At 44.0% G+C, this 12,017-nt stretch overlaps 1 protein-coding gene across 1 annotated transcript in view; it reads right to left on the bottom strand.

Annotated features, from left to right (window-relative positions):
- The window catches only part of Lrp2 (LDL receptor related protein 2), a 157,388-nt gene that overhangs the window by 18,845 nt on the left and 126,526 nt on the right, over positions 1-12,017 (bottom strand). The window contains exons 59-63 of the mRNA NM_030827.2: positions 11,692-11,808; positions 10,947-11,063; positions 9,473-9,610; positions 6,823-6,945; positions 3,681-3,809 (exon numbers count right to left, since the gene is read on the bottom strand). Of these exons, the coding sequence (NP_110454.2) occupies positions 3,681-3,809; positions 6,823-6,945; positions 9,473-9,610; positions 10,947-11,063; positions 11,692-11,808 (624 nt within the window). The remainder of the gene's footprint in view (positions 1-3,680; positions 3,810-6,822; positions 6,946-9,472; positions 9,611-10,946; positions 11,064-11,691; positions 11,809-12,017) is intronic.

Raw genomic sequence — 12,017 nt, forward strand, 5'->3', positions numbered from 1 at the left:
GGTTTCCTTTTATACTTTTTGATACAGTTTAGTGTTTGTGTCTGCCTAGGAATTTGTCTAGTTCATATCTAAAGCCTTTAATTAGTATATATAGCAGGAATTTTATAATATACATTCCTCTTACACTACTTTAATGATACCCCTGATTGGCTGCCATTGTAGCTTAGTGATAAAGAATTACCCAGCACGCAGAAGGCCCCGAGTTCCATTACCAGCAACACAGAAGATAATCAATAAAAATAATATATTCATATCTTTTTACTGCCACTCTACTAATGAATTTCCCCTAGGGAGGGATAAAAGGATGTGCTACGATTTGTGTTTAAGGATTATAGCACTGACAGGTTTTTAAAAAGAGCATAATTATATTTTCAACAGTAAGGAAGAAATAAGATACACTGTGCTGTCTTAAATCTCTAAGTTACCACTGATACACCATTAGTGATACAGAAAATGAGAACTTGCACTATGACACGTTATGATTTGTAAAATGTACTTCATTTTGAGACGTTAAAATATAAAAGGAAGCATATATCTCAGAAACGATGTGTTTTGATTATTTATATTATGGGTTGTTATGAAGATCTGAGGCTTCAAATGATACTTTGCTATGGGAAATATCTAAAAACAAACGGAAAAAGACTGCAACATTGTTTAAAATAGTGTATCAACTGTAGAAATAACATACAAAGTGGAGTAAAGCTTTATTGGTTATGAGATTTAGATAAATTCATTTCTTCTGGTGCTTGAGTCTTCAACCTTAGGTCTTTGCACATGCTAAACATGCATGCCACTCTACGACATGAATATTGAGCTACACCCAGTCTCTACTTATTATTAACATCTCTAGACTTTATTGTCTTTATAATAAGCAAAAGATAGCTTGTTTGTGTTGGAGCCTGCTAAAAGGCTATTCTTATCCCTAATTTTCTGAGGTCTACATTATCCAGGATAAATTCCTCACAGCATGGATTCTGTCCAAATCCCTTTTCTCATCCTTGCCTGTTGATCTTGTCCCTGGCAATCTCTACAAGTCACCCATTCCTGTCACTGTCAGCTTTCTTTCATCCTCTGTCACCTACTCCCAATCTTAGGTCATGTGGAGAAGCTAAATGAGGGAGTGGTGAGCCGTGTTGGCCTCAGGAGTCAAGCCTCATCTACCTTTCAAATGAAATGTGTTTTGGCTACCGGCTTATAATTATTTCAGCTAAAGAAAATGCGGACTTTCCTGATTCAGATGAAAGGAGGCTTCTATTTCTGTCTCCCTGACCGCATCGCAGGATTCCTTATGGCGTAATGAAGGTATTCATTTATAGATTTAGGATAGACTAAAAACAATGAGTTTCAAGAGTAGGAGAATGCCACTCAGTTGACCACTGCCCACTTTACAATTACAGTCGTGAAAGCTTAGACGTCTGAGCTGCCAATAACTATATATTGCAAAATAAATACACCTTTCCAAGTTTCCTAGTTCTTCATGGGACAGTTTCAGCGTTTTGGGTGTCTCTGGGAATTTTTCTGCTTTGCACAGGTTGGCAAGCTTGTGATTCTCTCTGCAATGCCATAGTATCTCTACAGCGAAACGTTCTCACGACTCTACCACTGGACTGTGCAGTCCTCTCTCATCTCTGAAGTCCAACCGTAATTTAGAGATCCAGAATACAGAAAGCGCTCCTTTGACTGAATCATTATTCCTCCAAGGTAAGAGGCCTTAACAAGAGCAGAGCTATCACAGCATTTGGGATGGAAGATTTCCACACAACTTCTTTCATCTGAAGACCAGGAGCATCTAGCCCTCACCCTGGTCCATGGAACAGTGACATTAAGGCTGGGCGTGCAGCTTTGTGCCAGAGCAGTTGCCTAGCAACCAGCTTCTACAAACATAAGCATATGGATCTCTCTTTATAAGCCAGCCGGTCTAGCTTCCAGTTTATTAAAGAAAAGGAATAAAAATGTCACAGAAATAGCAAGTTACTTTACCTTTACAATCACAGAAATTCTATCTGCAGCCTGACTTCGAGTTATTTCCTCTATAATCAAATAGTGCTAGGAAAATGTGCATGTCTTCCCATGACTGAAAATGTAGTAATTGACAGGTCTGGGGGCTCTAGGCACACTCACGCTCAGGCGATGCACGTGTCACATGCATGTGATGCATAAGCAATGATTTCTCTCTGTATTTTCAAAACATCATGATCTACATCTTAATTTTTTAAAACTCCTATCTTGACTTCAACAGTGACACAGAATGTAAAGGGAGGAAGAGAAGGGGAAGTAGTGAGGAACCAGGAAGAAAGAAGAGAAAAAGGTAAGGGGCCTGGGGGACCCTGAGCACTGGCATCATAAATAATTCTACACCTCGTGGAGCTCGCCTTTAATCCCAGCATGTGGGAAGGAGAGGCAGGTGGATCTCCATGAGTTCAAAGACACTATAGTCTACATAGTGAGTTCCAGGACAGTCAGGGTTACACAGTGAGACCCTGTTTTGAAATAAAAAAGAGGAAGAAAAAGAAAGAAAGATGAAAGAATTCTATACCCGTGTCAAATGAATGACAAGCCCATATCTGAATTCCATGTCACATCTAAAAAGAATTTAATGTGATACTGCTTATTTCCTTTAACTAAACCAACTTTCAGTGAAATTCCACTTGAATAGAAGGTATTGCCCTAAACACAGGCACAGGCAACAAGAGGAAGTCTCATTTAGCATAAGTCAAACTTGGAAATTTGCTAGCCTTCTGAAGCTGTTTACGTATCAGTCTCTGTGTCAAAATCTGCCACCTGGCTTTCCAAATTCTATCAAAAACTTAATCAAGTCACTTTATTTTAACAAGCGCTCCAAGTCCCTCTGAAAGGGTGAGATTAGTGGCAAGCCAACTCAGTGTGGTCATTAGTAACTATCAAAAAGTCTTCTGGATGCCTCAGGGTATGGCTGGGGTTGGGGGGCAGATGGACAATTCAGGAGGGAACCATGTAATACCCAAGAAGTTGAAAACACACGGAGCTAAAGAACCAGTTTCAGGCTCTCAGAGTTTAAATAGCTCCCACAGAGGCCACTGGGACAGCCTGTGTTCCATGTCTGGAACCTATGGAAAGAACCATACCATACAATTTTACTCTGATGTACACACCCTATGGCATGCTTGAGTACGCATACACACAATAGCTAGTTGACTGACTGCAAGAGGTTAGACTGTGTCGAAAATAACACAGCAGCTGCCTGAAGGCACCAGAGGCCACTCTCCTTGCCTGGAGTCCCATAGACGCTTAATTTCTGCTTCTGTTACTCTCTTTGCTCCTCAGCAAGAGACTTAAACTTCTTGAGCATCAATACTGAGATGGACAATACCAGCCACCCAGTGGGGCAGTAACAATTAAATTGTGTGCATGTGAGCTATGAAGGGATGTCAAAGGAGTGAACTAATATGACCTCAACAGTTCCAAGTGAACCAAATCCATCCTTTGATTATACTAACCACCTCCAACCCTTTCTTCTACTTAAAAGAAGGAGCCACACATGATGGTACAAGCCTCTAATCCTAGCACTTGAACCTAGAGCCAGGAGAATACAAACTTGTAGGTGATCCTTGACTACACAGTGTTTGAGGTCCATCTGGGCCATTTGAGAGCCTGTCTGGTTATTTTACCATCGTGAAATATAAAACTAAGTGTTTACTTACTGCAACCAGTTTCATCAGAAAGGTCTCCGCAGTCATTCACATTATCACACACGTAGTGCTGCGAAATGCAGTTCCCATTGCTACACTTATATTCAGTGTCTGTGCACGGTTTGTGGGTTGGTTTTCTACCTGCAATTTAAGAACAAGGCAAAGTCAAAACTTTTCCTCACTGAAACAGACTGCTTCACTTGTCCATTCACAGATAAATGCATGCTTCCCCCACTTTTCCCGGGCTCCCTTGCAGCTAGATTGAGACCAAGTGATGAGTTCTAGCCATTGGGCTGTGAATTGGAAGTGACATATGTCACCCTTGGACTAAAGCAATTCAAAGCCCATGTGCCTTCACACTGTCTCCTATGCTGGGGTTGGAACCTTGGCAGGCAGGTATGTCAGGTGGCTAGCTCCAAGATGGATGCCCGGCAAGCTGCATGGTCCTTTATACACACAAGAAAGAACTCTTTGTTGTGTTAAGACTCAGAGATTTCTTGGTTTGCTGCAAAATCAATTACTCTGAGTAATACAGAGCGATGAGAGAAGTAGGATCTTTCTAAATCAAAAACTGAAAATATTTGGCATCGGCTTAACAGTAGGGAGATCAAGGTTATATACAATGGCAGTGCAGTGGGTGGAGAGAGAAGGCAGATCATGTGCTTACTTACAGCACTTGAGAGTCTAGGGAAAGAGGTTAGAAAGGAGTGTGTCAGTGTGCCCAGCCTGTCCTTACTCAGCAAAGGTGTTTAAGAAAGACGGATGGTCAGAACTGGTTGTTATATTAACAGATATGCAAGAAAATAAGGGTAAAAACCTTTGCAGTATGGGACAAGCTGACCACACGGGAGCCCCAGGTAGGAAGAATTTGTAGGTTAAAAGGCTCTAAGATACACAACACAGGCCAAGGGACACCAAGGTTCAACGAAATGTCCTTCTTCCCCCTAACTCAGAAGTGGTTCTGAAGTGTTACAAAGGTGTGTGAGAAAATAAGAAAGGAGACAGATAAAAGAGGTTTCTCAGAGGAACGCCATTCAGTGAGGTTGTCTGCTTTAGAACTGAGCAGAGGCAAACAGCTCATATTCCTTCTAGGTTCCTGAGAGAAGTGTGTGGCTGAATATGCCAAGACTAGAACCCTTTGATTCATCATGATATTTAAGCGTGAATTAAAATATGATTCAGGAAGACTATAACCTGTATATGGTTTTCTAACGTGTGCTATTTTGACAGTGGGAAGAATGGATCCAGAACAATGACATCGAATAGACAAGGAAAGGGGCTGGAGAGATGGCTCAGTGGTTAAGAGCACCGACTGCTCTTCTAGAGGTCCTGAGTTCAAATCCCAGCAACCACATGGTGGCTCACAACAACCATCTGATGCTCACAACAGAATCTGATGGCCTCCTCTGGGGTGTCTGAAGAGAGCCAACAGTTTACTCACATACAAGAAATAAATAAATCTTTTTTAAAAAAAGAGCAAGAAAGAAATTCAAGAATTGACATCTTAAAAACAACAATGATTTTAAAGATAATCCCTCAAATTGGTGAATGAGAGAAGCTAATTCATAGTGCTTCGAACAGAAAATACACTCATCAGCTCATTAACATATGGCTAGGAATACAAAAATGTTACCCAGACTACGCGTTGTTTCTTTCCTGTTTCTTGTTCAAAAACACAGTCTCAAAAGCGGATGTATTCTACCAATAGAATTCTGATAGCCCGTTATAGCTTTAGTAGAAGCAGAATACCAAATATGAATTTGTCATATTAAATACTGTTATCTTTAAAAGTAATAGTCTCAACGCATTCACAGTTTACAGAGGTTAAGATGCAGTACACTGTGTTGTACTGTGCATCATTAACCAAAATCTTTCCTTTCTTGAAAGGAGTCTTGGGCTCCAACCTACTACAAGTGACATTAGACAGCTGTACATCCTTTAGGAGGGCATGGTCCACATATGGGGAGGAAAGCAAACAAGACACTAGGGCTAAAGAGGAGGGCCAGCATCTTGGAAGCACAGGAGGCATAGATGTTCCTGGCAGAGTCATCCCGACCTAACCGGATCCCTTCTGATCCAAGAGGGGCCTTCACAATATCCACACGGGCTGAATATACCACTTATGTCTGATGCCTCCATGCCGTAGAGAGTGCCGAGGTGCTGTTAAGTATTGACTCCAGTAAAACTCAGGCTTTTCCCATGTCATCCTAGCCCAGAACTGTTACTGGTGATCGCAAAGAGTCTAATCCATTCATTGCAAGTAGAATGAAATAAAATTTCTATCGTGCTTTTACTGGGGACGGGAAACATAATTAAAACTAGCTACTTGTTCCCATTTGCTCAGTGGTCTCCTTCTAAGCAAAAGACTGATCAGCTCTCTCAACAGAGTAACTTATAGACAGAAGTACAACTATTCCCAATACTTCAATGTGAAATACAGCCAGTTTCAAGCTTCTCTCTTTAATCCGCTAAGGACGGAGAGCTGGATCAGTGGTTAGGAGCACTGGACGCTCTCCAGGAGAACCTGTTTTCAATTCTCAGCACCCACAAAGCAGCTCCCAATGTCTCTAACTCCAGGTCTAGGTGACACAATTTTCCAGTCTTGGGTTGGGCACCAGGCAAGCATGAGAGGTAGACATACATGCAGACAAGACACCCAAACACATAAAATAGCAAAACAATAGACTTTTAAAAGATAATACATCATCTTTTCTCCTCCATGAAACGGATTTCCATATCCGGGAAGGATACCAGGTGAGCTATGCTAACACGGTGGCACCTTACTTCACATGATCTTTTCAGCTGAGCACGGGAAGAATTAAACATTCACATGCCAGATGAGCAATTATCAACTGTAGGTTGTGGAGTCCTCGTCTTTGACAACAAATTATCCTTAACCTCGTGGAGCGTGACTCAAGCAGCACTTAGTCTTTTCTCTCATTTTTCTCTCACAAGAAACAGGAAAGCAGCTTATTTAAGTGCTTAAGCAAAGATTGGGCACTCGGGTGAGAGAGGAAGGGTGTGGCGTGTGAGCAATGTGTGCATTCACGATGTCTGTGACCACCACTCCAGGACGATGAGAAGCCCCGGAGAAACAGCTCACGAACAGCCAAGGACCCTGGTTTCTGTCTTCCCCTTTTCCCACGCTACTTACAGTGCTCTTCTTTCTCGTCACTTCCATCTCCGCAGTCATCCACACCATTGCACAGCTGATGGCCATAAACACAGCGGCTGTTGTCACACCGGAATCGCTGTGGTGATTCACACGGAATGTTGACTGGAAAACGAAAAACGAAACCGCAAGTTAAAAGCAGAAGTCACACACACACACACACACACACACACACACACACACACACACACCAACACAATGAGGCAAGTCAGAAAAGGATTTACAAGGGAAAAAGATGAATCAGGAAAAAAGGTGGTAGGTTGAAGCTCTATAAAGATCTCTGTGGCTAGGGCACAGAACAAGGAGGACACGTGTGGTCAGTCATGAAGTTGGAAAAGCCACCCGGATAACAAAAGAGTCCTTATCCTAGTGGCCAGGAGACTACGGTTTGCCCTTCTGATTGTGATCGTTAAATATCTACAGCGCAAAATCTTCATTTCATCCTGTCTAGCAGCTACTTGTGCAGTTAGGAAGAGCAAAGGGTCACACCCAGGTACCGGAGACACAGTCCTCTCTGCATGTACCAACGTGTCGGTGAACTCCTGAGATCGTTAGTGTTAATGTGTTGTGTGAGCGGGAAAGTGAGCCAAGCACTGGCATGCACACCGTCACTGCTGTCTGCTTATGGCTCCGGGATCGTGCGACCAATTACTTCAAGCTCTTGCTCCTGTGACTCCTCTGCCATCATGGACCGGAACCTGAACCTATCTTCTTCAAGTTTCTTTTTCGCCACAGCAAAAGAGAGAAAGAAGGAAAGAAAAAAAGAAAGGAAGGAAGGAAGGAAAGGAGGAAAGAAGGAAGGAAGGGAGGAAGGAAGGAAGGCAGGAAGGCAGGAAGGCAGGAAGGCAGGAAGGCAGGAAGGCAGGCAGGCAGGCAGGCAGGCAGGCAGGCAGGCAGGAAGGAAGGAAGGAAGGAAGGAAGGAAGGAAGGAAGGAAGGAAGGAAGGAAGGAGAAAGAAGGAAAGAAAGAAATTGAGACACTCATACACAAAATTCAGTGAATGACACATAAGTCTATCTGTGTTTTTCTTCTAAATGGAGGACTTGTGCTATTTGGTTTTCTGACTATCCAAAGATAGCAATCAAAAGATGATCCTTGTAATGAGGATCCTTTAGAGAAAAGGCAGAGTCAACCCCCAGCGCTGATTCTTGAAAGTACTGTTAGGGAAACTACTATTTGAATTATATGGTGTAAATGGCTGGTGCAGATATTAGGAGAGAATGCTGAACATTTGTGTGAGTATGGGGAATGGTGTGTGTGTGTGTGTGTGTGTGTGTGTGTTGTGTGTTGTGTCCTTGCCCCTCTCCAACATTTAATTGTATTAGCTATGACAGTTTTGCCTTACAGAAAGAAAAAACTTGCTAAGTGCTTCTGAAGTTTTAAGTCACAAAGTTAAAAACAAAATTGAATGCAGAGGTAGTTGTTAACAGTGAAGACGAGGCCGGGCCGCACTGGAGGTCACTGAAGGAGTTACTCTGACATCACTCCCGGTAATGGCATCTCTGCACGGAAAGTGAGTAGGAGGGTGCAGGGAGAGAACGAGAGTTACAGGATTTTGGAAGCATTATTGAATTATAGCCGCTTCGCTCAACCCATCAGAAGATTTCAGGCAGAAATGTTCCTGGGTCCCTTCTGAAACTACAGCTTGCCTCTGAATCGCTGGACAGGTTTCTTCCTGGACAGGTTCCAGGGCCATCTGAGCCCAGCCAAGCTTGCAAATGTGCATTTCTTATACTTCCCCCTGGTGATACCTGTGAGAATCATTACACTAGCTTCTCACCAGTGACCCAAAACATCTGCAGTCTCATTCACTTTGTGAAAATCAATATTTCTTAACCAGGGACGAATCCAGAAAGCTCTGGAGCTTTTAAAAGGTGGTCATGGGGAGATGGAGAGATGGCTCAGAGATTAAGAGTACTTGCTGCCCTTCCAGACCACCCGGGCTCTATTCCTAACATCTATATGGAAGCTCACATCTGTAACCCAGTTCCAGGAGATCTGGAGCCCTCTTCTGGCCTCTTCGGTTAGCCCTGTACGGTGCTGTCTACAGACATACTTGCAGACCAAACACCCACACACATATCCTCTTTTAATCTTATAAAAAGCCCCATCGTTACAGATTCTGCCTCCGTAGGCCTAACCCAAGCCAGAACATGTGTTATGACTCTGGCCTGTCCACACCACAAACAAGCCACTCATGTTTAACAAAGTATATATAATGAATGGCCTTGAATTATTATATCCAGGGAAGGGGTTTCAAGAATCAAGTCTTCAGGTTTTCTACAAGGGGACAAGGGGACAAGGGGAGGGTACTTCAAGGATGGAGCAGAAGAGTTACAATTTATCCCTTCCCCTCCTCACACTTTAACCTCAGAACCTGTGCTCATATGTATGTGTGCACTTCCGGTTTCCACGTTTGCTACTTACTGCCCACATGGTTAAAACTTGGCTGTTATCGCCCTCAGGCTCCAGCTGGATGACCAAAGCAAGAAGCCCAAATGAAATCACCAGGACTGACTACTCGTTAACAAGGCCTCAAATTTACATATCTGCCCTTCACGCCCTCACGCTGCGGAGTGTGGTGTAGCCAACCAAGGCAATGTCCGCTCCACCCGTCCCCTCGCCCTCTTACAGCACAGGTGGATCTCCTCATCGGAACCGTCGACACAGTCATTTTCCCCATCACATATCCAAAACGACTGGATGCACACGTGGTTTTTACATTCGAACATGGCGGCTGGGCAGTAGGTGCCGTTGGGAAAGCGAGTAGCTGTTGGCAAGGAGGGGACACACACAAAAAGCTAATGAGGTAGACGTATTCAGTTTTCTCCACTTTGTGAAAACCGATAGTTCTTAACCGGGGACGAATCCAAAAAGCTCTGGAGATTTTAAAAAGTGGTTAATCGGGAGCTGGAGCGATGGCTCAGAGCGTAAGAGTTCTTGCTATTCTTCCAGAGGTCCCAGGTTCCATTTCTCATCTGTAACCTGAAGTCGGGCTCCTTCAACACTTGCTATTGTGACTCCTTATTCATTCCCCTGTTACTAAGGCTTATGTTTTCTTTTCTTTTCTTTTCTTGGATATTTTCTTTATTGACATTTCAAATGTTATCCCCTTTCCCAGTTTCCCCTCTGGAACTCACCTATCCCATTCCTCCTCCCCTACTTTTATGAGGGTGTTCCTCCACCCACCCACCCTTTCCCACCTCCTAGCCCTGACATTCCCCTACACTGGGGCAATGAGCCTTGACAGGACCAAGGGCCTCTCCTCCCATTGATGCCCAACAAGGGCATCCTCTGCTATATATGCGGCTGGAGCCATGGTTCTGTCCATGTGTACTCTTTGGGTAGTGGTGTAGTCCCTGGGAGCCCTGGTTGGTTGATATTGTTGTTCTTATGGGGTTGCAAGCCCCTTCGGTTCCTTCAGTCCTTCCTCTAACTCCTCCATTGGGGACCCCATTCTCAGTTCAATGGTTGGCTGCAAGCATCCACCTCTGTATTTGTCATGCTCTGGCAGAGCCTCTCAGGAGACTCCTGTCAGCATGCACTTCTTGGCATCGCTGTGGCTTATCTTAAGATTAAAAAGGGATATGTCTTTGGATATGTAGTGTCACACACTTAATACTACTACTCAGGAGGCAGAGGGAGATGGATCTCTGTGAGTTCAAGACCAGCAGGGCTGAAGAGTTAGTTCCAGGACAGACACAGTTACACAGAGAAACCCCGTCTCAGAAAACCAAAAAAGACAGGGATGTTTATGTCTTAAGGAACCCAGTTTTCAGTGACACAAATCATTCTAGAAGGAAGACCATACTGTGTCTCTCTGGCCAAGTGCCACATGTATCGAAACTGCCTTTCCCCATCATCTTTGAATGTCTCTCTGAACTTCAGGAGGTGGCAGCTGCATCATCAGCCATCTATTGTGAATAACTACTGAATGGCCACTGCAAACAACTAGGTCCACTGGGAAATAATGACCCAGGCAAACTGAGCGTCACGAGAAGGCTCAAGAGAACATACTTATGCTTTTCAACTAAGAAGTGGGCTGTGTCTGAACTGCCCTTCGTGTGCACTGAGATGCACAGAACCTCCGGCGAGCAGGTACTTACGACAAGCAGATTCATCAGACGCATCCAGACAGTCTGCCCTCCCATCGCATGCCAACGCCTTGGGCACACAGTGTCCACTCGTACACTGAAAATGTTCAGGATGGCAGGTCTTCATCTCTGAAGAGAAAAGATCGTAATTCTCGGAAGAGCTCACAGAACTGGGCGCACAGAGCGCAGAGATGATAGCTCCTTTCCTACCCACACCCGATGTCTGACTCTCAGTGAACTCGCACTGCTGCCAGTAAAAGAGACAAACTTGAAATTCAATTTCTCTACTCAGCATATGGAAAACTCCTATTGCCCTGTTGGGTAACCTCAGCTCTTAAATCCCTCCTCAGAAATAATAATTCTCTAATTTTCAAGGTTACATGATTTCACCCACACCCACCATTTAATCCAAATTGAATGTCATAATACTCTGTCCTCTACCCCAGGGTCACAGACACCCTTCTTATTTTCCTATCACTATAATCGGACTGTTGTAAGTTAAGCGTAAAGAACAGAAAGTGCAGAAGAGAGCATGTTAGGTGGAATTTTTTTTTTTTTTTTTGGTTCTTTTTTTCGGAGCTGGGGACCGAACCCAGGGCCTTGCGCTTCCTAGGTAAGCGCTCTACCACTGAGCTAAATCCCCAGCCCCTAGGTGGAACTTTAACACTACAAAAATCACTTATGTCACACTGAAGAGCCTCATCAACACTGTCCCTACACTGTCACAGTGGAAGATTCTGTATGCCCTGATAGTTACCACAGTCCCGTTCATCCGAGTTGTCTCCACAGTCATTTTCTTGGTCACAGACCCATCGAGAGGGGATGCATTGCTGATCAGCACATCGAAACTCGCTCTCTGAGCACTCCCGAGGAACTGAAAGGGAGAGGCACTTGGCTATCAGTGTGCACTGGGAATCCTACCCAGGAGGCAGGGTTGGGAGCTGGCCTGGGCCCTTGGATACCCAATTCTGTCCTGTGATCCAGTCACATCCCAAAACAAAATCCTATGCCTCTCTGGACATGGTAGCACAGACTTTAATCCCATTACCTGGGAGGCAGAGGCCAGCCTGGTCTACATACTGG

This window comes from Rattus norvegicus, chromosome 3 (assembly GCF_036323735.1).
Source record: "Rattus norvegicus strain BN/NHsdMcwi chromosome 3, GRCr8, whole genome shotgun sequence".
Taxonomy (NCBI): Eukaryota; Metazoa; Chordata; class Mammalia; order Rodentia; family Muridae; genus Rattus; species Rattus norvegicus.